Source organism: Muntiacus reevesi, chromosome 6 (assembly GCF_963930625.1).
Source record: "Muntiacus reevesi chromosome 6, mMunRee1.1, whole genome shotgun sequence".
Lineage (NCBI taxonomy): Eukaryota > Metazoa > Chordata > Mammalia > Artiodactyla > Cervidae > Muntiacus > Muntiacus reevesi.
Window position 1 is genome coordinate 60,572,204 of NC_089254.1, and position 27,313 is coordinate 60,599,516.

A 27,313-nucleotide genomic window follows, 5' to 3' on the forward strand; every position below is an offset into this window, starting at 1 on the left:
TTACGTGATCTCTCCCCACTTGTTCAGTTCAGTCTCTCAGTCGTGTCCGATTCTTTGCAACCCCATGGGTTGCAGCACGCCAGGCTTCCCTGTCCATCACCAACTCCCGGGGCCTACTCAAACTCATGTCCATCGCGTCAGTGATGCCATCCAACCGTCTCATCCTTTACCGTCCCCTTCTCCTCCTGGCATCAATCTTCCCAATTGTCAGTTTGGGCTTCTTCTTAGCTTGGTGGCTTCAATGCAACTGACAGCTTACATCCCTGAAGGCTTCAGGAGAAATGCTTCCAGAGATCCAAGTGGGAGTTCAAGCTCCCTCCGCAGCATCCTCAGCGCCGGGGCTCCCGGCCGTCGCCAGGGGGCGCGCTCCGGCCTGCGGCACCCGCTGACCCCACCGCCGGGTTTTGGCGCTCCGCGTGCGGACTTAAGGCTGCGTCGCCCGGAGGCAGTCCTACCGGCTCGTCGGGAGGCTGGGGACCGGCGGCCTCGGCGAAGAAACCGGGCGCGGGGAGGCGGCAGGAGGGGGCGCTGCGAGGCCCGGCGGTCGCGGCAGGGAGGAAGCGCTGTCTTCGCGGCCCCGCAAAGCCGGTTTTGATCCCGGCGGCGGGACCCTAGACTCCCAGCGGCTGGCGGGAGGGAGGGAGGCTCCTCCCCCGAGCCTCGTCCCGGCCCCGAGCGGCGGCGGCGGGCGCTTCCCCCGCAGGAAGCGGCGGTTTTAGTCCTCGTGCGGCGGCGGCGGCGCTTGGTCGGGACTCCGGGACTGAACCCAGAAGTGCGGCTGAGCGCCCTGGTCTTTCCCGCTCTCAGGTCAGGGGGCGCGCTGTGAACGGGTTAAAATCCCCATCCTTTTCATCTGCTGTTAATAAGGGAAGAGAAAGCCCAGTCCCGTTACGTTCGTGCGGTGACGAAGAGAAGTCAACTGGGGTGAGGGCCTGGCTCCTAACTACTCGGAAGGAGCTGTCACGTAGACGAGCGCGTAGACTTGTTCTCTCTGGTCCTTAGGATTTTTTACCAGGGTTAAGGGTGAAAGCTACTAGGAGGCCAGTTCCAGCGCAAGAAGAAGAATTTAGGACCCGTGTCAGCCTGACTTGGGAGGCAGTGTGCTCCCCCAGCTTCCGAGGGATGGAGGAGAGTCCAGATGACCACTGAGAGAAGGGTGGGTTGTAAAGGAGATTTAAATAAACATCAGGTGGGAAAGTTGGATTAACGACCCTTTCTTTTCCGTGTTTCTGTTATCCTGTAATCAACTTCATAAGTGGAACTTTTCTCAGTTTGGTTTTCAGTTAGTTATTTGAATTGTTTGTTACAGGCACTTCTCACTGCCGACTTTCTCATGATTGCTGAGATAGACATGTCAGGAAAGGTCCTCAAAGGGTTAATCTTTCTCCTTCCCCTCTGGGAGCTTTGATACAAAATGCATGCCTCCTTGAAGCCTGACCTGTACTTTTCACTGTGGCTCTTGAGCTGAATTTTGCCTCAGTGAACAATGGTTGTGGCTACAGGAGCTATACTGCTAGCATCCACAGTCCTGGCTCCTTCTGGACACCCTGGACTCAGGCAGGACTTAGGCCCACTCAGCGCTCAGTATCTTTAACTATAGGATGCCAGATGGTGGTTAATACTCTATATGTTTATTTTGAAGCTCACAGAACTTTTTCACCGACAGGAGAAAGATGATAACATTTTATAGGTGAGAAAATGGAGGCTCAGTGGTTAAGTCACTGACCTGTTTAGCCAACAACGCTAGAGCAGAATTGAGGTGTCCTCAGTTCTCAGACCAATGGGATTTTTCCAGTTTCACAGGTTTAAAACTGGCTAGGCTACAAACATGTTTGCTTTTTCTAATTCAGAGTTGTGTTTGATTTTCATAAAGTTTAATTTATATCAGAGTAATACTTGTATATATCTTAAAAACTCAAATATTAATAGTATTTACTAAAAATCCTACAAAAAAATAGTGGTGGGTTACCACGCTCCTCATTCAACCCCATAGTTCCCTCCACAACCGTCTACCCCCAGTTCTCTCCTAATAGGGCCAAGACTTCCATGTGCAAACTCTTTTAGGTTTCACTTCTTGGATTTAACTGCACATTTCTAAATTGTATGCTTATACTGCTTTTGTTCATTCAACACTTTTAGACATTATTAACTTCTTGTAAAGATTTAGTTCTCCTATTTGCCCTTTTTGTTTCCATCCTTCCAGTTGAGTTCCATTATGATATAACAACTTCCCTAATCAATGTGAGTACTAACATTGTTATAATTATGCAGTGCTGCTAGCTTTTGAGTCAGACGGTGTGATTTTTTGTTTTCTAGTATAACTATTGTCTTTTGAGTAGTAATAGCCTCAATTTTTCATTTGCTTCATATACTATTCAGTCAGTTCAGTTCAGTCACTCAGTTGTGTCCGACCCTTTGCAACCTCATGGACTGCAACACACCAGGCCTCTCTGTCCATCACCAACTCCTGGAGTTTACTCAAACTCATGTCCATTGAGTTGGTAGTGCCATCCAACCATCTCATCCTCTGTCGTCCCCTTCTCCTCCTGCCTTCAATCTTTCCCAGCATCAGGGTCTTTTCAAATGAGTCAGCTCTTTGCATCAGGTGGCCAAAGTATTGGGGTTTCAGCTTCAGCATCAATCCTTCCAATGAATATTCAGGACTGATCTCCTTTAGGATGGACTGGCTGGATCTCCTTGCAGTCCAAGGGACTCTCAAGAGTCTTCTTCAACACCACAGTTCAAATGCATCAATTTTTTAGCACTCAGCTTTCTTTATATAGTCCAACTCTCACATCTGTATATGACTATTGGGAAAACCATAGCTTTGACCAGATGGACCTTTGTTGGCAAAGTAATGTCTCTGCTTTTTATATGCTGCTAGGTTGGTCATTAGGAGTAAGCTTCTCTTAATTTCATGACTGCAGTCACCATCTGCAGTGATTTTGGGGCCCCCAAAAATAAAATCTGCCACTATTTCCACTGTTTCTCCATCTATTTGCCATGAAGTGATGGGACCAGATGCCATGATCTTATTTCTCTGAATGTTGAGCTTTAAGCCAACTTTTCACTCTCCTCTTTCACTTTTATCAAGAGACTCTTTAGTTCTTCACTTTCTGCCATGAGGGTGGTGTCATCTGTGTATCTGAAGTTATTGATATTTCTCCCGGCAATCTTGATTCCAGATTGTGCCCAGTGTTTCTCATGACGTACTCTGTACATAAGTTAAATAAGCAGGGTGACAATATACAGCCTTGACATACTCCTTTTCCTATTTGGAACCAGTCTGTTGTTCCATGTCCAGTTCTAACTATTGCTTCCTCACCTGCATACAGATTTCTCAAGAGGCAGGTCAGGTGGTCTGGTATTCCCATATCTTTCAGAATTTTCCAGAGTTTATTTGTGATCCACACAGTCAAAGGCTTTGGCATAGTCAGGAAGGCAGAAATAGATGTTTTTCTGGAACTCTCTTGCTTTTTCGATGATCCAACGGATGTTGGCAATTTGATCTCTGATTCCTCTGCCTTTTCTAAAACCAGCTTGAATATCTGGAAGTTCACGGTTCACATATTATTGAAGCCTGGCTTGGAGAATTTTGAGCATTACTTGACTAGCGTGTGAGGTGAGTGCAATTGTGTGGTGGTTTGAGCATTCTTTGTCATTGCCTTTCTTTGGGATTGGAATGAAAACTGACCTTTTCCAGTCCTGTGGCCACTGCTGAGTTTTCTAAATTTGCTGGCATATTGAGTGCAACACTTTCACAGCATCATCTTTCAGGATTTAAAATAGCTCAACTGGAATTCCATCACCTCCACTAGCTTTGTTCGTAGTGATGCTTCCTAAGGCCCATTTGACTTCACATTCCAGGATATCTGGCTCTAGGTGAGTGATCACACCATTGTGATTATCTGGGTCATGAAGATCTTTTTTGCACAGTTTTTCTGTGTATTCTTGCCGCCTCTTCTTAATATCTTCTGCTTCTGTTAGGTCCATACCATTTCTGTCCTTTATTGAGCCCATCTTTGCATGAAATGTTCCCTTGGTATTTCTAATTTTCTTGAAGAGATCTCTAGTCTTTCCCATTGTACTGTTTTCCTCTCTTTATTTGCACTGACCACTGAGGAAGGTTTTCTTATCTCTCCTTGCGGAACTCTGCATTCAAATGGGCATATCTTTCCTTTTCTCCTTTGCTTTTTGCTTCTCTTCTTGTCACACCAGGGACTTCCTTTGTGGCTCAGTCAAAGCGTCTGCCTACAATGCAGGAGACCCAGGTTCGATCTCTGGGTCGGGAAGATCCCCCTGGAGAAGGAAATGGCAACCCACTCCAGTACTCTTGTCTGGAAAATCCCATGGGCGGATGAGGAGCCTGGCAGGTTACAGTCCATGGGGTCACAAGGAGTCGGACACGACTGAGTGACTTCATATACTATTATCAAGTGCTATTTTTCCCCCTGAGGCTTCAAAAGCTGAAAATACTTGCCCATGTGTTCCTATCTAGATAATCAATTACTTTATTTTTCACTTGGATCTTCCATCTTTTATCCTCTAGTAATACTTTGTTACTTTCTAGACCTGGAGTGCAACCATTATCCTGGAACTTCTTTCACCAATATCGTCTTATATCCCATTCCTGGATTGCATCTGTTCCTCCTTCTGTCTTTCCTCCCATATTTTGCTGAAGCACATTCTGTAACTTCCCATGAAAGAGTGTATTGGAGGTAAATTTTTTGATGCCTTGCATATCTGAAAATATCTTTATTCTGTCTTTAAACTTAATAATTTGGTGAGGTATAGAATTCTAGGTCAAAAATTATTTTCACTCAATTTTGAAGGTGGCATGTAGTCTCCAGAATTGCTAAGGAGTCTGATGGCACTGTGATTCCCTTTCTTTTATAGGTTACCTGCTCAACCTTAACTCTACTCTTAAAGCTTTGGCAGCTTTACTTCCATTTATTTTTGCCATTCTGAAGCTTATGATGATGTGTGTCTTTTTTACAAGTTTTTTTTTTTCATTTTTTTGACATTTCATGGGTACATTAAATAAATATACTGTGTTTTGATTTCTTTTTCTCCTTTTCTCTTTCTGTTGGATTTCTGTCAGTCCTGTAATTATCTTTTATCTCCAGTTGTTTATCCCATTGACTTTTCAATCTATTTTGTAGATTTATCTTCTGTTTCTTCTACTGCACATATTTTAAAAATTCTATTCTTGTATATCTCAATTCAAGAACTTTTTCTCATTCTGAGCATTATTTTTCCATAGTATCCTTTCTTGCTTCTTCTTCGAGGATCCTCATTAATTTTTCTTTGATTTCTGCTCCCTCCATTGCCTTTGTATTTGCCTTTTCTTTTGATCTGTCTTCCATTTAGAGTTTTTCACCCCTAATGCCTGGATATCTGGGTCTCTACTCATATTTAAGAGTGAGGCCCTGTAACACCCTTTGACAAGCATCCATGTATGAGACAGAGAGAGAAGGTGCTTGTTCACTGACTGCATAGCCTCACTAGAGGAAGATCAGGCTATGGGTAGAGAATTTTTTTAGGGCTCTTCAGCTTCTCTAGAGCAGACCCTTCAGTCTGGGGATTTATGCTTGGATGCAAGCATTCTGGGTGGGTTGGAAAGGAGAAGGCTGAGTGTCTCGAGTTCATACAAACTTTCATTGAGCATCAACTTTCAGCCCATGCTCACTATCACCCCCATCCTCAGTTATGCTCAGAGGGCACTAATCTGCAGTCGCCTTCACAGATTGGGTGGGCAGTTTCCTGGATATAAGGAAGGAGGAAAAAACTGGTGGCTTCAGCCACTCCATGTCCACATTCCCTAACCCCATCTCCTGAAGACCAACTTCCTACACAAAAATCCGCTCTTTCTTCCTTCCACGTCCCCAGATTTGTTGAAATCTTCCTCTGATGTTGTCTCTGCTCAAGATTTCTTTGTAACTTTCCACCTTTTAAATTTGTTTATTGTTGTTATAACAAAAACCAAAAAATAAAGCATGTTGTTCAGTCTGCCATATTAAATGGCAAGCCCCCCAGTTTGTTTTTTCAGAAATTGAATTGAAATCCTTCGTCCCTGATGTACCCTCTTCAATCTCCACTGGCCCTTTTCTTACACTTTACCTTGCTTCTCTCTTTGCCCATACCTGCCAGGAAATGGCAGCCCACTCCAGTACTCTTGCCTGGAGAATTCCAGGGACAGAGGAGCCTGCTGGGATGCCGTCTATGGGGTCGCACAGAGTCGGACACGACTGAAGTGACTCAGCAGCAGCAGCAGCCAGGCCCTCAAAGACATCTGAGTCTCCCACCTAGGCTCCAGTTCATGTTCCCACTGTTGTCACTTAAGTGCTCCTGGGCTACTAGGCATAGCAGAATGGATATTCCCAGTCTATGCGCCAATTTTGCCTCTGTTTTCCAGTCCCAGATAAGACAAGCTGTTGCAGGAACAATTGTTTGGGGTGGAGTATGCTTACATGAAAGATCTGTCTGAAAGAAAGCCCACGCAAGTACTCAGAATCACAAGGAGTAATTTGAAATACTTGGCTGAATAAAGATTTTTTTCTCTCAGACCCAGTTGCGAAGAAATTCCTTCTTACATTAATTTAGTCTTATTACACAGAATAAATTATTATCATCTGATTTAACGATAAGCTTCTTAGATGGGACAGAATAATGGGCCTTCATGAACTTTTTTAAATATTAGGAATTAACTACAGGGACTTCCCTGGCAGTCCAGTGGTTTTAGACTCTAATGCAGGGGCACGGGTTTGATCCCTGGTTGGGGAACTAAGACTCCATGTGCTGTACAAAAAATAAAAAAGAATTAACTACAAAGATAAATGTGGACTTCTTGATTGTTATGGCATAGAAGCTAACCTTAAACATACTACCATTTCTAAATTATTCTCTGCTATGTGTACTAGTTATATATTACTTCAAACATTGAGAACTATCTTTTTTTAATATGTTAAATTAATGAATTGTTTAGCCCGAGGAAAAACCATCAACCACCTTCCTTTAAACTTATGAAAACAGTTGTAAAATGGATTTTTTAGGGAAGCCATTGCTAATAATAGATTTCAAAATGTCTAGTCCCTTCACACTCCTTTTCATTTTGGAATCAGTAGTTACATATTTTTTCAGTAATTTGGATTTCAGTTTGTTTGGCCATATGTTGTTGTTTGTATAACTCTTGTGGCTCAAATCTGAATCTGATCTCCTGGATTGGTTGATTTATGATGGTACCAGCAGTCTCCTTTTGGTCTCTATGCATAAGGCATAGCATTAATGTTTCTAATGAATGGATGCCGATGAACTGTTATCATCTCCCCACTTTCTGTCAGAAAATATTTTAAGCATTTACTTTGGAAAAGCAGTGTTCCACACATAAAAAGCTAAGTCTCTTCATGCCTGGTTGTTTACTATATAGTCTTCAGGGGCAGAGCTTCCTCTATCTATATAAAGCGTATTTGAGGCTCCATTTTTCTTAGTTCCTGTTACATTCAGTTTTCTTTCAGAAATATACTAACCTGGGCTTACACCAACATTGCTGTAATGAAGATACCACTGATTTTGCTTTTCTGTTGTCATTAAAAAGCATTTTGCAAGTTAATATATGTGCATGCAAATGCAAATAGAATGAATAATAAAGTCTCTCCCATTTATATGATCCTTAGTTCCCCTCCTTAGAGACAAGCCAGTTTTTTAGATATCCTTCCAGAGACAGTCTATATGTATCATAACAAAGGTGTGTGTGTCATGGCCATTTGATGACTCCTTTTGCCCATACAAATACCAAGGAAATTCCCTGGGAGTCCAGTAGTTACAACTCAGGGATCTTACTGCCAGGACCCTGGCTTTAATCCCTGGTTGGAGAACTAAGATCCCACAAGCTGCCTAGTGTGGCCAAAAAAAAAAAAAAAACCCAAATATAATGGTTTGCTCTTCACTCCCCTTTTTTAAAAATTTAAACTTATGGAGATTGTCCCATATGAATATCTACTTCACATTTTAAACATTTTCCCCCTGGTCATAAAGTAACACATCTTCATTACAGAAAATGTGGAAAATTAGTCATCCTGGTTCTCACCATCTGGGTGCAGCAATGGTGAAGCGCCCATGTGTGTTTCCAAGTTTCTGGAGTCAAGACACAATTTTAAACCAGCTACAGTGTCCAGATGTCCTCAGATATTTCTTACAGAAGCACTGCACAGACCTGGCAAGTTCCGTTGTCCTGTTTCTTTGTTTTCATTCTCATTTTTGTTTTTGGTCCCTTGGGCATTCACAATGAAACCCAAACACCCACACCATGTGTTTAATAGCAAGTAGGTAGTATGTCAATACTTAAAAACGAACATGAGCATTTGGTGCTAGGTTTCTAGATTTGGCACCCAGAAGTCTTTTCTGGAAGTTTCAGCAGAGCAATGACAAGTGGAAATGAGTTGGGAGCATAGGCATGATTTGCGTTCTCAGGACCCTGGGGTCTGAGTGCTGTGTTGGTGGAAGGGAAAGTATATTTACACACAGTCATCTGCTTCTCTAGCAGTAGTTCTTCATTGAGTGTCACCTGTTATCCAGGCACCGAGCAGGAGACCTGCATCTTGAGAGGTCAGAGGGCAATCAGGGTGCTGAGCAGCAGACAGTATCCCCATGCCCGCTGGAAGGCCAGGACAAGCCTTTCAGGGAGGATCTTGAATCCAAAGCTGGTGGGTGGGGAGTGGGGAGCAGCCTCTGGGCCAGGTCAACCCCACCTCCTTCTGCTACAACAGGTCCTTCCCTCTGGCTTCGCTCCCTCCCCCCTGCGCAGCCCCCATCCCCATGACACTGTCATGGAAGTTGCATCACAAGTACAGTATGTATGAGATGATAAACCATGACAGTGGCCCTCAAGGTCTGATAATCTTTTACTCTGACACATTGTTTTTATTGTTCCAGGAAACCTTACTTGTTTAATTCTGTCTTCTGCCTCATTCCACAAAGTTTCTAAACTGGCAGAAAATTTTTTGTGATCTTAGAATCTCATTTTTGTGATCTAGAATTAGAACTTGGAGCTCACAGATCATCCCTGTGTAAACACTAGTGACTTTTCTCTAAGAACAGCTACTTTGTTTTTGTGGTAGGCTAGCTCTTCTGGATGGAGAAGGCAATGGCACCCCACTCCAGTACTCTTGACTGGAAAATCCCATGAACAGAGGAACCTGGTAGGCTGCAGTCCACGGGGTTGCTAAGAGTCGGGCATGACTGACCGACTTCACTTTCACTTTTCACTTTTATGCACTGGTGAAGGAAATGGCAACCCACTCCAGTGTTCTTGCCTGGAGAATCTCAGGGACAGAGGAGCCTAGTGGGCTGCCGTCTGTGGGGTCGCACAGAGTCGGACACAACTGAAGCAACTGAGCAGCAGCAGCTTTTCTGGAATAGTTACTTATATTTTCTCAGTTATAATTTGTCTTTCTAGCTCTTCAGAGGATAACATGATGACATAGGGATCTCCAGCCCATGAGGAAGCCAGGCAGTGCTGTGTTCTCAAACAGGTGGGAGAGGGCTCTGGTGGTTTTTTTGCCATAGAGTTTACACACCGTTTCCTTTTTCAGGAAGATGAGACCAAGCCAGAAGACTGTATACCAGATGTCCCAGGCAATGAACATGCCAGGGAATTTCTGGCTCACACACCAATCAAAGGACTTTGGATGCCATTGGGGAAAGAAGTCAAAGTCATGCAGTGTGAGCGTTGAAGGGTTTCAAGTAACAGACTCAGTTCATGCAAGTTATAAACCACTGTTTAAAATTAGTTCACTTCTTTTAATTCATTCTCACACCACACTGTTGAAGTCAGGGCATGATCTCTAGGCAACAGATGAGGAAGCCGCTTTCCATGTGTTAGTCAGTGCCTGGGGTAAGTGGCAGAGCAGTGCCTTGACTCCAGGGCTTCTGGCTGCAAGGGTGGTGGTCTTCCACAGGACTGTAGCTGTTTGCAGAGCCTATGCTTCAGTAATAGTCCTGTAACAGAAAGGATATTCCATGTAGAAATGCCACGGGGAACAAGAGATGCATTGGGAGGTGGTCCCTTGGGTCTTGCCTCAGTCAGTCCTTCTCATCAGTGGTACCAAGGTTTTCTCCAGGTGACCTGAGAGGAGCTTGGGCACACTATCCACTGCACCAGCATAAGATGGCATTTGAAGGGGTACTGCTGCTTTTAAAGACATTTGTTTGTACAGAGATCCTTCATGCATATGATTAAAATAGCAATTCATGTTTCTTTACCTCCATTCACACACCATCCTTTCCTAGTACCTAGGTTACAACAGTTAACTTATTCAGCATTGCAGGGACTACCTGAGGGCATGTTTTTTAGGGATTTTGGTGTCCATCTTGAAGACTGGCAATCACAGCTATTCTTGCTCATTACTGGGAGATAAAAAGTTGATTGGAAGCTCTAAGTGTGTGAGTAGGACTTGTTGAGTTTCACTGGAGGGTGATCTTTCTAGTCTGTCCAACTGGAAACTTATGAGGTCAGTACCTGTAGGTTTTTCTTCTAGGGCTGGGTTGTATTTTCCCAGAGAAGGCGGCTCCTCCATGGAAGGTGAAGGCCAAGCTGCTAGTGTTGTGGAATCTAATTGGAGCAAAAAGGCTGTGAAATCTTGCCGTCTATTTTTTTTATGTGTTCCCGTAATCTTCTGTAATTACTGTCACACCGTGCCTTCACGTGTATCTGATGTCCTTTTACCAGAGATCCTATGATTTACCTTTATCAGACAATAACTTCTACCAGGGCTAGTAAGAGTTGCCCTTGGACTTTTCATCAGTCCTGTTATTTCAGCTTCTCGTTTACCCTTACATTCAACAGTATCTGGTGCTCAGAGCTCAATTCCTGAGCTCTTTGGAGGTTCTGCAAAGAAAAATTGAGTTGATTCTCAGTTCTCCCCTCTGGTGCCTTAGAATTGAATTTTCTGGTGTCTGTTCTTCATTTTAATGTTTATTGCATTGTGATATACAACATTTTTTTGCATTTGACTCATACAGGTTTTCTCTGTACATTTGGGTTTGTGGCCTTTTGAAAAATGCTTTATTGCAGTTTAATATAGATATTATGAAGTTCACCCATTTTAGTGATTTTTTTAGTAACTACTGAGTATATTTATTTATTGCCATAAATAAGTTTTAGAAAATTTTATCCTCCCATTAAGATCCCTCATGACTCTTTCTAGTTAATCCCCGTTTCAGCCCCAGATAGCCATTAATCTACTGTCTTTATCAATTTGGCTTTTTTGGATATATTATATGTAAATGAATTCATACATCCATTTATAAATTACATGAGAAATTCAACATTTTATTATAAAATAGGCTTTTTATTCAATAAAATAGGCTTTGTGTTAGATTGCCATTGCTAAGTCGCTTCAGTCGTCCGACTCTTTTCAACCCCATGAACTGTAGCCCACCAGTCTCCTCTGTCCGTGGGATTCTTCAGGCAAGAATACTGGAGTGGGTTGTCACGCCCTTCTTCAGGGGATCTTCCTGACCCAGGGATCGAACCTGTATCTCTGTAGCTCCTGCACTGCGGGCAGATTCTTTACTGCTCAGCCACTGGGGAAGCCCTCGTGTTAGATGATTTTGCTCAATTGTAGGCTAATGTATAAATATGTCATATGAGTGCATTTAGGCGAGGCTAAGCTATGATATTCAGTGTTAGGTGCATTAAAGTGCATTTTCGACCTACGATATTTTCAACTTACAATGGGTTTATTGGGACATAACCCAATCACAAGTTTTCCTTGTGTTTTTTAGGATCTTACATGGTTCATTCATTGATTGCATTTGTTTTTAGAATTGGAGTTTAATGAAGAAAAACTTTAATATGATCTACTGTTTGTCTTCTTTAAAGGAAACTGTGTTATCTTACAGAAATATTTCCTTTTTTTTCTTTGCTTTCAGGTTGGTGCTGTAAACGGTAATGGTCACTGAACAGAGGACAAAGAATGCCCTTTTTTTTTTTTATCAAAGGCAACCAAAAGTTAGAATGGTTCAGAGTAGTAAGCAGAGCCCCACAATATCAATTTACATATATCAGAGACAGTGAATATCAGTGAATTAGGCTATAATCAGTAAACTGGAAATTCACATAAAATACATTTCCAGAGCCATTCAGCCAAAGTGTCTGGTGTTAACCACATTTCTGTTAAGTCACAGGCACACCTTGGAGATAAGGCAGGTTTGGTTCCAGCAATATCTAGAAGTGAATATCACAATATAGTGAATGACACATTTTTATTTCTCAATACATATAAAAGTCATGTTTACACTATACTGTAGTTGGTTAAGTATGAAACAGCATTCTGTCTAAAAAACAAAATACTTAACAATTTAAAATACTTTCTTGCGGGAGTTCCCTGGTGGCCCAGTGGCTAAGATTCTGCATTCCTAACATAGGGGTCCTGGGTTCGATCCCTGGTCAGGGGAACTAGATCCCACATGCCAAAAGTGAGAGTTAGCATGCTGCAATTAAATATCCCACGTACTGCAACAAAGACTTGGCACAGCCAAATAAATAAATAAATATTCTTTAAAAAAAAAGTAAAATACTTTCTTTCTAAAAATAGCTAACCATCATCTGTGCCTTCAGAAGGCTATAGTACTAACTTCAAAGATCACTGATTACAGATCACCCTAACAAACCTAACAATAATGAAAAAGTCTGAAATATTGTAAGAATTACCAAAATGTGACACTGTGACATGAAGTAAGCAAATACTGTTGGAAATATGATGCTGACAGACTTGCTTGACACAGAGTTGCCACAAACCTTCGATTTGTTAAAAAAATGCAGTATCTGCTGAGTGCAATAAAGTGAAGTGCAGCAGAATGAGGTATGATGCCTGTATATTTGTGAGATAGATTCATTCTTTAACAAAAGATTGACTTCTTATTAAAGTGTTATTTGCTTATACCTTGGGAATAGTAATTCTTTTTCTGAAGCAGACATTGTTATTTATTCAATCACTTTTTTAAACTTATTGTATTTAAAAAAACATGTTTTATAGCTAAAATAGGGTTTTAGTTTTCCAGGCTTTACCTAAAGATTTTATCTTTAAACTATAAGCTAGAAATGTATATATAAATTGTATACACTCTTTACTTGACAGTAAAATAAATCTATCATTTCCTCACATTATTTTAACAGTCACTTACACCCAGGGCTGTAAATTCAGTAGCTGCTTCTATCAAGTAAAATATGCAGCTGTCTGGCTATACTGAGGTTGTCAACGTAAATCAGACTGGAATCAACATTCTCCAGTTTTTATGACATTTAAGATGCTGTGTTTTCATTTTAATAATCTGATATAACTTATTTTGACATCAATCATTCCACTTCTAGTGGAGTGACAACTTTTATAGATACTATAGAACATAGTTTGGCGATAAATCTGAGAAACTTTAAGGATACTCATTTTGATTCAGAAATCCCACTTATAAGAATTTACCTTAAGAGTATAAGAGAACATAGTATATACACAACTATTTTCGTATGTATAGGATAGTTTTCATTATTATTTGTATGTTTAGAAAAATGAAAACTAAAGAAAAATGGGAAACAATAGTCCAACATATCAAGATAAATTAAATATCAACATAAATTACTGTAACAGATTATTTAGCCATTAGGAATTGTGGCTTAGGAGAATGTGTTATATCACGGGAAAATGTTCATGAAAATGTAAATGAAAAGTAATAGAGTTTTATATAGTGTGATTATGACTTTTCATAAATTACGAATAATGATTGAAAAAGAGGGACCAGGGAGTCCCCTGGTGGTCGTGGTTAGGACTTGCTGCTTTCACCGCCGTGGACACAGGTTCAGTCCTTGGCTGAGGAACTAAGATCCCACAGACTGCAGAGGATGGCGAAAAAGAAACCCCCCAGAACAAGGAAAAAACCAAGAAAAAGAGACACCACATGTTTACAGTTATCTCTGGGTAGTGAAGTAATCGATGTTTTTAAAATTTAATTTTCTGATAGTATCTAAAATTTCTATTGTAAATGTTTACTCTTTTTTAAAACAAGATAATTCACATACCATAACATTTCCCTTACAGGTATTCTTAAGTAATTCAAATCATTTAAAATTATCTATACCTCCAGTGTATTTCCAGACTTTGGGGGACTTATATATTTTTGTATTTCTATAAATGTTTCATTCTTATATATGATTTTATTTTTTTGTATTTATTATTTAGCTGCACCAGTTACAGCAGGTGGGATCTAGTTCCCTGACCAGGGATTGAACCCAGTCCCCCTGCATTGGGAGAGTGGAGTCTTAGCCACTGAACCACCAGGGAAGTTCCCCATATGTGATTTTATAATTCACTTGTTTTTCTTGTACTGTTAATATTTCATGGTCATGTATCCACATAGAACAAAGAGAATTGCTTCAATATTTCTTCCTTGAATAATATTTCATGATTCTGCTATTGCTTATTTCTTTATAAAAGGTTCTTAAATTACATCCTGTATTTTTTTCTTTTGGCTGCATTGTGCGGCTTGCAGGATCCTGTTCCTTGGTCAGGGGTTGAACCTAGGGCCTCCACAGTGAAAAGTGCAGAGTCCTAACCACTGGACCACCAGGTTAAACCTCCTATATCTTCCTATTTGGAAAATTCTTTTCACAGCTTCAGTGAGTTGGCAGTGCTGGTGCCCCTTAGGAAGGATTAGAACATTTGAACAAACAAGCTGAAAAAGAATAACTGGCTTTTAGTAACCTCGGGATTTAATGTTTAATTAACTAACAACCTAGCAAGCCTAGCCCAACTTTAAGCCTTTTTTCATCCAACCCTTTTTCACCCTTAAGGCACATGAAGATCCCATGTATGACATCATACGAGAGAATAAAAGACACAAAAAGGATATAAGGTGAGACTGTTCTGGTGATAACAATATCTTCTTAAAGTCTGAAATCATACAAAGTTAGAAACAGCCAATCCAGTATTAGAGAAATGGTTTAATAAAGATGGTATTTTTAATTGTGAAATGTTTGGAGAATAGGAGTAATCCCTGAAAAGACCAGTATGTGGGGAATGAGGAGGCAGCCTATTCTACTTGGGTTAACTTAAAGCTGTTAACTTAAAGGTTGGCCAAGCCCACTCATGGCACAGATAGTTGATGCTGGCAGCCAACATTGTGATATCTAGTTCTACTGTGTGATTGAGTCTCCTTCTTATGTTTTCTTTATCTTTTCCAATGTCTTTAAGGATCTGAGCTATTGTTAAAAATTAGACATGAATAAAGATAGGGTGAAAAAAAAGAGGGTTTTTTTTTTAAATTGGTGATACTGAATTGTAATTGTTGAGGATGGAGATTACCTAGTATTCACCTGAGAATACAAAATGGCTTGTACACTGGTTAAAGTCATATAAAATAGGCATGGATGTAGACAAGAATCGGGAAATATGTGAAAATAAACATCAGTACAATCTTTAATAAGGTGACTATTTGTGACAATTTTCATTCTCACTACTCTTATGTTTTTATCTAAAAAACTTTTTTTAGGTTGAGTTGAATATGTGGTGTTGGAGAAGACTCTTGAGAGTCCCTTGGACTGCAAGGAGATCCAATCAGTCCATTCCTAAAGGAGATCAGTCCTGGGTGTTCATTGGAAGGACTGAGATGCTGAAGCTGAAACTCCAATGGTTTGGCCACCTCATGCGAAGAGTTGACTCATTGGAAAAGAGTTGACTCATGCTGGGAGGGATTGGGGGCAGGAGGAGAAGGGGACGACAGAGGATGAGATGGTAGGATGGCATCACCAACTCAATGGACATGAGTCTGAGTAAACTCCGGGAATTGGTGATGGACAGGGAAGCCTGGCGTGCTGTGGTTCATGGGGTCGCAAAGAGTCGGACACAACTGAGTGACTGAACTGAACTGACTGAATATGGTTATTTGGTCAATCTTAAGTGTTTAGGATACAAAAATCAAAACAATTACTGAAGGATTCAACGTCAGATGACGATAGGAGCAGCTCCAGCTCCTCAAAATAGAAGCACAAGAAAAAGAAGAAAGAAAAGCATAGGAAAACGAAGAAAGAAAAGAAAAAGAAGAAAAAAACGAAAGCATAACTCTTCCAAGTCAAATGAGAGTTTAAGAGCCTGGCTTGTTCAACGTTCTCTTCTCAAAAACCAAACACTGTGGCCAAAGATGAGAGGACCCGTGGAGGAAGGCGGAGTCGGAGAGGAACAGGAGAGAGAGACGCCCAAAGGGAAGACGTGTGGTGTCCCAGGTGCAGGTTCTCACCTGCCTTCCAGGGAGGATGTGAGTTGTGTGTTGTCAGGTGCTAGCTCTGGACACGCCTGACTTCAGACTGGACAGCTTTCCCCCTCGTGCTCCTCCCTGCTGATCCCCGTGGGTCCCAACTCCTTAGAAGCGCCTCGGGCAGGGCGGCCAGATGAAGGGAGTTTCTGAGGAGCTTCTCCAGGTGCTCCACGGGGGAGCTACTTGTGCCCAGAGAGCTCAGGCTTGACTTCCCTCTGGCGCTGAGGATAATAAAAGCTATTTATTTTAAAAATACTCATTTATTTTTAAATCATAATAATATACTCAAGGCCTCCAAATTTAAAAGGTATATAAGGGAAATGCCCTGGCAGTCCGTGGTGAGGACTCTGTGCTTTCCCCACCAGGGCCCAGGTTCAATCACTGACTGGGGGACTAAGATCCTGCAAGGTGCGAGGTGTAATCAGAAAAAAAAAAAAAATTATAAAATGTATACATGGTTTTAATCATAAAAACCGCTCCTCTCTTCTTCCCCAGTTATTCAGTTCCCTTTCCCAATGGTTATCAATTTTACCAGTTTTTCGTCAAGTCATCCAGAACTATCTTACATATCACAAGCAAATGTTTTTTCCCTTTTTTAATACAAATGCTAGCATACCATACCCATTTGTCTAAATTGTTTCGATTTTTTATTTTTTAACTCAACAGTGTAAAACATGTTGGTCTCTGCTGCACACAGAAGTCTCGAGTTCATGAAAGAAAGAAAAAAAGTGAAAGTCGCTCAGTTGTGTCCGATTCTTTGCAACCCCATGGACTGTACAGTCCATGAAATTCTCCAGGGCAGAATACTGGAGTGGGTAGTCTTTCTCTTCTTCAGGGGGTATTCCCAACCCAAGGATTGAAACCAGGTCTCCCGCACTGCAGGCAGATTCTTTACCAGCTGAGCCACAAGGGAAGCCCATAAACCTCTTTCATGTTTGGTTGAGTTTTCAGGGGAAGGGATCAGTTCAATTCAGTTCACTCAGTCGTGTCCGACTCTTTGCGACCGCATGGACTGCAGCACACCAGGCCTCCCTGTTCATCACCAACTCCCGGAGTTTACTCAAACTCATGTTCATTGAGTTGGTTATGCCATCCAACCATCTCATTCTCTGTCATCCCCTCTTCCTCTCGCCTTCAATCTTTCCCAGCACCAGGGTCTTTTCAAGTGAGTCACATCTTACATCAGGTGGCCAAACTATTGGAGTTTCAGCTTCAACATCAGTCCTTCCAATAAATATTCAGGATTGATTTCCTTTAGGATGGACTGGTTGGATCTCCTTGCAGTCCAAGGGTCTCTCGAGTCTTCTCCAACACAGCCCAAAAGCATCAATTCTTTGGCACTCAGCTTTCTTTATAGTCCAACTCTCACATCTATACATGACTACTGGAAAAACCGTACCCTTGACGAAATGGACCTTTGTTGGCAATGTAATGCCTCTGCTTTTTAATATGCTATCTAGGTTGGTCATAACTTTTCTTCCAACGAGTAAGCATCTTTTTATTTCATGGCTGCAGTCACCATCCGCAGTGATTTTCAGTTCAGTTCAGTCACTCAGTCGTGTCTGACTCTTTGCAACCTCATCAAGCGCAGCATGCCAGGCCTCCCTGTCCATCACCAACTCCCGGAGTCCACCCAAACCCATGTCCATTGAGTCGGTGATGCCATCCAACCATCTCATACTCTGTCGTCCCCTTATCCTCCTGCCCTCCATCTTTCCCAGCTTCAGGGTCTTTTCCAATGAGTCAGCTCTTCACATCAGGTGGCCTAAAGCCCAAAAAATAAAGTCTGCCACTGTTTCCACTGTTTTTCCATCTATTTGCCATGAAGTGATGGGACTGGATGCCATGATCTTAGTTTTCTGAATGTTGAGCTTTAAGCCAACTTTTTCACTCTCCTCTTTCACTTTCATCAAGAGACTCTTTAGTTCTTCTTCACTTTCTGCCATAAGGGTGGTGTCATCTGCATATTTGAGGTTATTGATATTTTTCCCAGCAATCTTGATTCCAGCTTGTGCTTCATCAAGCCCAGCATTTCTCATGATGTACTCTGCATATAAGTTAAATAAGCACAGTGACAATATACAGCCTTGACATACTCCTTTTCCTATTTGGAACCAGTCTGTTGTTCCATGTCTAGCTCTAACTGTTGTTTCCTGACCTGCATACAAGTTTCTCAAGAGGCAGGTCAGGTGGTCTGGTATTCCCACCTCCTTCAGAATTTTCCAGAGTTTATTGTGATCCACAGTCAAAGGCTTTGGCATAGTCAATAAGACAGAAATAGATGTTTTTCTGGAACTCTCTTGCTTTTTCGATGATCCAACGGATGTTGGCAATTTGATCTCTGATTCCTCTGCCTTTTCTAAAACCAGCTTGAATATCTGGAAGTTCACGGTTCACATATTGTTGAAGCCTGGCTTGGAGAATTTTGAGCATTACTTGACTAGCGTGTGAGGTGAGTGCAATTGTGTGGTGGTTTGAGCATTCTTTGGCATTGCCTTTCTTTGGGATTGGAATGAAAACTGACCTTTTCCAGTCCTGTGGCCACTACTGAGTTTTCTAAATTTGCTGGCATATTGAATGTAGCACTTTCACAGCATCATCTTTTAGGATTTGAAATAGCTCAACTGGAATTCCATCACCTCCACTAGCTTTGTTCGTAGTGATGCTTCCTAAGGCCCATTTGACTTCATATTCCAGGATGTCTGGCTCTAGGTGAGTGTGAGTGATCACACCATCATGATTATCTGGGTTGTGAAGATCTTTTTTGCACAGTTCTTTTGTGTATTCTTGCCACTTCTTCTTAATATCTTCTACTTCTGTTAGGTCCATACCATTTCTGTCCTTTATTGAGCCCATCTTTGCATGAAATGTTCCCTTGGTATCTCTGATTTTCTTAAAGAGATCTCTAGTCTTTCCCATTGTACTGTTTTCCTCTCTTTATTTGCACTGACCACTGAGGAAGGTTTTCTTATCTCTCCTTGCTATTCTTTGGAACTCTGCATTCAGATGGGTATATCTTTCCTTTTCTCCTTTGCTTTTTGCTTCTCTTCTTTTCACAGCTATTTGTAAGGCCTCCTCAGAGAGCCATTTTGCTTTTTGCATTTCTTTTTCTTGGGGATGGTCTTGCTTCCTGTCTCCTGTACAATGTCATGAACCTCCATCCATAGCTCATTAGGCACTCTATCAGATCTAGTCCCTTAAATCTATTTCTCACTTCCACTGTATAATTTAAGGGATTTAAATAATACCTGAATGGTCTAGTGGTTTTCCCGACTTTCTTCAGTTTAAGTCTGAATTTGGCAATAAGGAGTTCATCATCTGAGTCACAGTCAGCTCCCAGTCTTGTTTTTGCTGACTGTATAGAGCTTCTCCATCTTTGGCTGCAAAGAATAGAATTAATCTGATTTCGGTGTTGACCATCTGGTGATGTCCATGTGTAGAGTCTTCTCTTGTGTTGTTGGAAGAGGGTGTTTGCTATGACTAGTGCGTTCTCTTGCAAAACTCTATTAGCCTTTGCCCTGCTTCATTCTGTACTCCAAGGCCAAATTTGCCTGTTATTCCAGGTGTTTCCTGACTTCCTACTTTTGCATTCCAGTCCCCTATAATGAAAAGGTCATCTTTTTTGGGTGCTAATTCTAGAAGGTCTTGTAGGTCTTCATAGAACCGTTCAACTTCAGCTTCTTCAGCATGATTGGTCGGGTCATAGACTTGGATTATCATGAATGACATTGAATGGTTCTCCTTGGAAACAGATATCATCCTGTCATTTTTGAGACTGCATCCAAGTACTGCATTTCGGACTCTCTTGTTGACTATGATGGCTATTCCATTTCTTCTAAGGGAATCTTGCCCATAGTACATAATGGTCATCTGAGTTAAATTCACCCCATTCCAGTCCATTTTAGTTTGCCGATTCCTAAAATGTCGACATTCACTCTTGCCATCTCCTGTTTGATCATTTCCAATTTGCTTTGATTCATGGACCTAACATTCCAGGTTCCTAGGCAATATTGCTCTTTACAGCATGGGACCTTGCTTCCATCACCAGTCACATCCACAGTTGGCTGTTGTTTTTGCTTTGGCTCCATCTTTTCATTCTTTCTGGAGTTATTTCTCCACTGATCTCCAGTAACATATTGAGCACCTACTGACCTGGGGAGTTCATTTTTCATCATCCTATCTTTTTGCCTTTTTATACTGTTCATGGGGTTCTCAAGGCAGGAATACTGAAGTGGTTTGCCATTCCCTTCTCCAGTAGACCACATTTTGTCAGAACTCTGCACCATGACCTGTCCGTCTTGGGTGGCCATAAAGGGCATGGCTCATAGTTTCATTGAGTTAGACAAGGCTGTGGTCCATGTGATTAGATTGGTTAATTTTCTGTGATTGTGGTTTTCAGTCTGTCTGCCCTCTGATGGAGAAGGATAAGAGGCTTATGAAAGCTTCCTGATGGGATAGACTGACTGAGGGGGATACTGGGTCTTATTCTGAAGGGTGGGGCCATGCTCAGTAAATCTGGAATCCAATTTTCTATTAATGGGTGGAGCTGTGTTCCCTCCCTGCTGTTTACCTGGGGCCAAACTATGGTGGAGAAGGCAATGGTACTCCACTCCAGTACTCTTGCCTGGAAAACCCCATGGACGGAGGAGCCTGGTAGGCTGCAGTCCGTGGGGTCGCTAAGAGTCGGACACGACTGAACGACTTCACTTTAACTTTTCAAGCATTGGAGAAGGAAATGGCAACCCACTCCAGTGTTCTTGCCTGGAGAATCCCAGGGACGGAGGAGCCTGGTGGGCTGCTGTCTATGGGGTCCCACAGAGTCAGACATGACTGAAGCGACTTAGCAGCAGCAGCAAACTATGGTGGAGGTAATGAAGATAATGGTGACCTCCATCAAAAGATCCCATGCGTGTATTGCTATAGTCTGTGCCCCTAACCCTGCAGCAGGCCATCACTGACCCACGCCTTCACCGGAGACTCCCAGACACCCACAGGCAAGTCTGGGACAGACTCCTGTGGGATTACTGTTCCTTTCTCCTGGTTCCTGCTGCACAAGGTTCTGTTGTGCCCTCCAAGTCTACTTTCCAGCCCTGTGTAAGCTCTGGCAGCTCTATGGTGGGTTTAATGGCAACCTCCTCCAAGAGGGCTTAAGCCATATCCACACGCACAGCCTCTGTCCCTGTGGCAGAGCACTCCCAACCCATACCTCCACAGGAGACGCCCAAACACAATTCTGTCTCAGTCTCTGTGGGGTTCCTGGGTCCTGGTGCGCACAAAGTTTGTTTGAGCCCTCTGAGCATATCTGGTGGGAATGGGGTTTGATTCCAAATGTGAATTCACCCCTCCTACCATCTTGCTGGGATAGCCTATAATAACAATGAACAACTATGTCTTTAGCATTTATTGCCATTGTACCATGATTATTATTATTCCCAGAATAATTGATTCATAAAAATTATAAGGATATAGGAATCAGTGTACTGGGTCAGCTCCCACATCCCAAAATATATCCTCTGCCTGTCGGCTAAGGACAAAGGCTTTGACTGCTGCAGCTGAGGCAGGAGGGCCAGACGCTGCCTGCAGCCAGGAGAGGGCGTCTGTTCTTACTGAGCTGAAGTGGAGCCAGATCTTGCTCACAAGCAAGGGTCCTTCCTTCTCCACCAGAGTCTCTTACTGCTTTCATCACTCAGGGTCCCAGGAACTCACTGTTCCCACTTCCTGCCTTTTCCCCTAGGGGGGATTTCCCCCTCCTTCAAGAATAACTGATGTAGGCCAGGCTGACTCCTTCCCAACTCCCCTCAGTAAACTGCTCCTCAGTTCAGTTCAGTCGCTCAGTCATGTCCGGCTCTTTGTGACCCCATGGACTGTAGCACGCCAGGCCTCCCTGTCCATCACCAACTCCTGGAGTTTACTCAAACTCATGTCCATTGAGTCGGTGATGCCATCCAACCATCTCATCCTCTGTCGTCCCCTTCTCCCACCTGATCTTTCCAGCATCAGGGTCTTTTCCAATGAGTCAGTTCATCGCATCAAGTCGCCAAAGTACTGGAGTTTCAGCTTCAGCATCAGTCCTTCCAATGAATATTCAGGATTGATTTCCTTTAGGATGGACTGGTTGGATCTCCTTGCAGTCCAAGGGACTCTCAAGAGTCTTCTCCAACACCACAGTTCAAAAGCATCAATTCTTCTGTGCTCAGCTTGCTTTATAGTCCAACTCTCACATCCTACATGTGAGCTTTGACTTAGATCTTTTTTGGCAAAGTAATGTCTCTGCTTTTTAATATGCTGTCTAGGTTGGTCATAACGTTTCTTCCAACTGCTCTTAGTCTTGGTCTTGAAAAGTGTGTATCAATAACACAACTGGCTGGAATGGCTCAGAACTTGTTCTTTCTGAAAACCCTAAGGCCAGTTAGGTCAAGCAATGTCTTACACTAATCCTTGGCATTTCTAGCTCAGCATGCAGCAGAAAATTTTCCTTTCAGAAATTTCCTTTCTCCTGCTGGAGTCCCATTCATGATAAAACATATTCTATTACAATATGGAAGAATATCAATGATTCTCAAGCTTATGGGGCTTCAAAATCACCCGGAATGCTTGTTGAAACAGATTCTTGTGCCCTGCTCCTACTTTTAGAATTTCCAATTTACTAATTCTAGAATGGACTGGGGAATCTGCATTTCTAACAAGTTCCCAAACAATGCTGATGCTGTTAGTCTGGGGACCAGATTTGAAGAACTGCTGATCTAAATGTTTAACCTCTTACTAAAGCCTTTCTCCACTTTCTGCTTTAACTGCAATCTCTCCACTCACTGCAGCCCCTGCAAGTTAATTCCTGTGCCTTCTCCCTCACTCCAGGTTTCTCTGTCTTCTATTTCTGGCCTACATTCTGTGGCCATCAATTAAGCCTGTTATCTCCCTTGACCTTTGGTTTTTCTGCCCAGATTACCCAAAAGAACCTCAAACCAAATTCCTCCTCCTCTGGGAATTAGAATTGCCAGACTGCTGAGCCCATAAAGCTGACCAATCAAATTTCTTCATCCTAAAATCTCTCCCTCAAACCCCCCCACCTCCCCCCACCCCACTGGCTAATCCTATTAAGGAAGTCAAAAGAAGCCGTCAGACCTCTCTCTGCAGGTATCTTAGCCTGTCACCACGGCTGTGGTTGACACAATTGTAAAACGGCCTGGGTTTCCTGCCCAAACCTGTAGAACCATTACTTGAAGGGATTTTACTCCCATGATTAGAGTACATTTCTGGACAGTTTGGTTTTTTCAAAGGGTGACTGTTTGGGTGATCAGAACCAACTCATGAGAATTCTAAAACCAGAGGTGTTTTTTCTTTCTTTCTTTTTTTTTTGGTGGCAGATAGCAAAGTATCCTACCCTGGTTCCCACAAAGGCTTCTGCTTCAGTTTTGAGTCTTTATCAGCCCATCTCTCTGATTTTTGGGTCAGTGGTTTACCCTGTGACCATGATTCTCTAACAGATTTAAGAAAATCTGATCATTAGTTTTACTTGTTAGAAAAGAGTGAAGACTTCTAACCTCTTTAAACATCAGACCAGAGACCAGAAGTTGATGGATATTGTTTTGAGCTACCACATTTGTGATAATTAATGCTTGCCCACATGTCTGGAAGATTCTTGAGGGCAGAGACCATCTTGTTTGTGTTATATCTCACCTTCTCCCACCTGCTAGTCAACAGCTGACTTTAACAGTTGCAATGACTTCCCCTTTCCAGGGACTGTTCTTTCTTGAAGACAGCTATCCTCATCCAAGGCCACGCCTCATTTCCAGCGGCACCCTGCATCACAGCGACTGCTCCATGCAGCAATGTAAGACGTAGCCTCTTGCCCTAACTGGGAAATTCTGGGTCATTACAGCTCATGAGCTCTCAGTGGAATTGCCCAAGGCCCTTGTTGTGCCTGCAACATACCCAAACTCCTCTCTCTACTTAGTCATGCTTTCTTTGTCCCCTCAGAGATGTTATTCCCCATAGCACATCCCATTAAATTTCCTGCACCCAAATCTGCATCCCAGAGTCTGGTCCTAAGGAACTCAACCTGCCACGGAGGTATGATGGCCACTTGGGTAGATACAAGGTGGGTAGATACAAGTCTTCATTTTAGACTCCCATTTTCCAAATTCATCCTTGACTTTTCATCCCTCCTCTAGGATAAAGGCAAGACTTTGGAAAGAATTACAAAGCAGGAAAATGTTCATTAGTACTGTCCTCTGTCTCTGTGCTTCCCTTTCCATATACTGGTATCACTGTCTTCCTCACTTTCTAGGGTCCAACCCACAAGGCCTGACTTAATCTCATAAAATTAACAGTAAGCCATTCATTCACAAATACCTGCATATGTATGATGTTCCAGGCCCTATACTCTCCCTTGGGGATACTGCATTGGCTATACTAATTCACAGCTCTAAGGAATATATTGTGTCCTTTGATGAAGTTAAGAATGTTACAGGTCTCATCTGTCATGTCATTAAATGGGCTATCAAAGTGAAGATACAGGTGATGCCAGAACACACAGGAGTATCACATAATCCAGCCTTGGGTGGGGAGTATCTAAACAAAATCTGTAAGGAGTTAGACAAAGTTATAGGCCTTATAAGGCCAGCCCTGAAAACACTATCATTGTTTGCGTCTCACATGAAAAAAATGTAGTGCTTAATCACTTTGAGGGATTAATCCATCTTGAGGGATAATTGGTTAATATAGGGAATAAAGTGGCCTCCCTGGTGGCTCAAGGATAAAGAATCCACCTGCAATGCAGGAGTCACAGGAGACATGGGTTCTATCCCTGGGTCAGGAAGATCCCCAGAGAAAAGCATGGCAACCCACTCCAGTATTCTTGCCTAGAGAATCCCGTGGACACAGGAGCCTAGCGGTCTACAGTCCATGGAGCCGCGAAGAGTCATTCATGACTGAAGAGTCAGACACAACTGAAGCAACTTAGCATACACACATAGGGAGTTAAAGGACATTTTTCTCTAGGACATTTTCATCACAGGGTAACTTGGAAGCAACACTGAATGTCCATTCTTGGAGGCACCCCCATCCTCTCACATCTGCTCTGTTCGAATAACCTTGGAAGAGCCTCTGATCACTTAAAAATCTTTTTAGCATGTAGTCGAAAACCTAACCTGCACCATTTATTGGGAGATTGGTTCCACGAATTGACCACATAAGTCCTAGATTCTGAGTATAAAGCTCTTTTGTTTGCCTACAGCTTCCTTTATCCCTAAGCACTTACACTGGTTGAAAGTAAAGCACATAATTCCACAGGCCACCCCTGGAAATATCCATCCGTGGACCTCCTATGTGCCTGGCCTCCATTTATAAATAAATTAGTCGGTATGCTTTCTGTCTTCATGATAGTTCCTCTTTGTAGGGAATGCTTAATCTTTTATGCCCTCCACTCCACCATCCTTTTCTCCTTATCTAGAGATTTGTGGAGATTACAAAACTATTCATAACAACTGGTGATGTTATGAGTAATGTCGACTGTTTGAGAGAAGAAAATGCTTAAAAATCACACACTTTTGGAGAAGGAAATGGCAACCCACTCCAGTACTCTTGCCTGGAAAATTCCGTGGGCTACAATCCATGGGATCACAAAGAGTCAGACATGACTGAGCAACTTCACTTTCACTTTCACTTTCTAGATCCTTAGCTAAAGACTACTGTTTCTGGTTTTCTATTTCCATCTGGCCTCGTGAATGAGTTTGGACCAATGAAATAGGACTGGAGTGATACGAGCTGTTTCTGTGTGATCTTTTACTCAATTTTTATTCCTTCCTTTTAGAGCATCTTAGAATCAGTGACATAGTCATCTGTTTAGGATGGCAAGATTGACCTTCCTCCCTGGTCCCAGCATGGCTTACCTGATGGAGAAGAGCCTTCTTCCCAGCCTACTCAATTACTTATTTTGGAACTTTTACATGAGAGAGAAATAAACTCCCTTTTTTCTATTACTCTAGTTTAAGGGGTTTTTTTTGTTTGTTTTTTCTTTTTAATTAAAACCAGTTAGCATCTACTCTAATTAATATAATAAAATGTCTTAACCTTGAAAAAAAAATCACACACTTGCAGTTCAATTTATTTGCTCTTTTACAACTTATAATTCCAAAGACTTTACAATATCACATTTTCTTAACTTGTTTTTCTGATATAATGCTTTAGTAGTTCAATCAAGAAAAAACACATATGATTTAGCTCTTCCTTGAAGCTGGAACTCAGCAATTTGTTTCCTATGAAGTAACAATGGAGTACATTTCCTTAAACCAGTTGTATCACAGACTCAAGATGTTATACACAGAATCATTACCAATATCTATAGTTTCCATTTTTAGGATAAAGCTAAAGGTCTTGACAGTTTGAGCTTAGTTATCATTCTTCCCTTTGTGACCACTGCAGGGAAGAAATGGCCTTTAAGGGACTATCAAGCCACCACTCCAGGACCAGGCGTTGACTGCGAGGAAGGGTTACCTGTGTGAAGGAACCCTGGCATGCTACCACCCTTAAGGGAGTTGCTAAGCTTCCAGTACTGAATGTAAGATCTGCCAGGATCACTTACAAAATTCCCTGTAACTCACAATATACATTCATGTAACTCATAATACCATTAACATGTAACCCACAATTCCATGTAACCCACAATACCATCAACAGCATTAGGAGTTAAGTGTGATACCGGCATAAAAACAACATTCCACAGTATTGAAAGGCTTTGTCTCTAATCTTGAAAGGTAAGGCCTTCCTTACAAGGTATGTCTGTTACCTGGGTGGAACCCTGCTGTTTGTTGTTGCCCATAAGCAGTGTTAGCTTTGGAGGGCAGAACAGACACCAAGCAGGAAACCCCAAAGTCCAAAGAGCAAATCGTAAGACAAATTGAACACAGGATAGATAGCAACCTCTAGAGCTGCTGGATATTTCCTACACTTTGTAATATCTGCCTCTGATCTCTGTTAATTTGTAAGGGACCTTGGTTTTTTATTTCCCACA

At 42.1% G+C, this 27,313-nt stretch overlaps 1 protein-coding gene across 11 annotated transcripts; it reads left to right on the plus strand.

The window, feature by feature from the left end:
• On the plus strand, positions 1–26,306 carry LOC136171161 (retinitis pigmentosa 9 protein-like). 11 transcript variants are annotated; one of them, XM_065939882.1, is made up of 6 exons: positions 1–807; positions 1,016–1,156; positions 9,591–9,720; positions 11,932–11,947; positions 14,843–14,904; positions 15,541–16,959. In XM_065939882.1, exons 2-5 carry the CDS (start codon positions 1,139–1,141, stop codon positions 14,901–14,903), a joined length of 225 nt encoding a protein of 74 aa, XP_065795954.1. In that variant the 5' UTR covers positions 1–807; positions 1,016–1,138; the 3' UTR covers position 14,904; positions 15,541–16,959. The 11 variants fall into 11 exon arrangements, 2 of the variants coding, with proteins under 2 accessions (XP_065795954.1, XP_065795953.1); XR_010663768.1 differs by having other exon boundaries at positions 5–807; positions 11,932–12,072; positions 15,541–16,962; XR_010663767.1 differs by lacking the exon at positions 15,541–16,959 and adding exons at positions 24,040–24,133; positions 26,114–26,306 and having other exon boundaries at positions 21–807; positions 11,932–14,904.
• The last annotated feature ends 1,007 nt before the right edge of the window (positions 26,307–27,313 follow it).

Coding starts and splice junctions, on each gene's coding strand:
- LOC136171161 (XM_065939881.1), top strand. CDS start 1,139: ATGACCACTGAGAGAAGGGTGGGTTGTAAAGGAGATTTAAATAAACAT. Junction 1,190..9,590: donor GAGATTTAAATAAACATCAG/GTGGGAAAGTTG, acceptor TTCCTTTTTCAG/GAAGATGAGACCAAGCCAGA.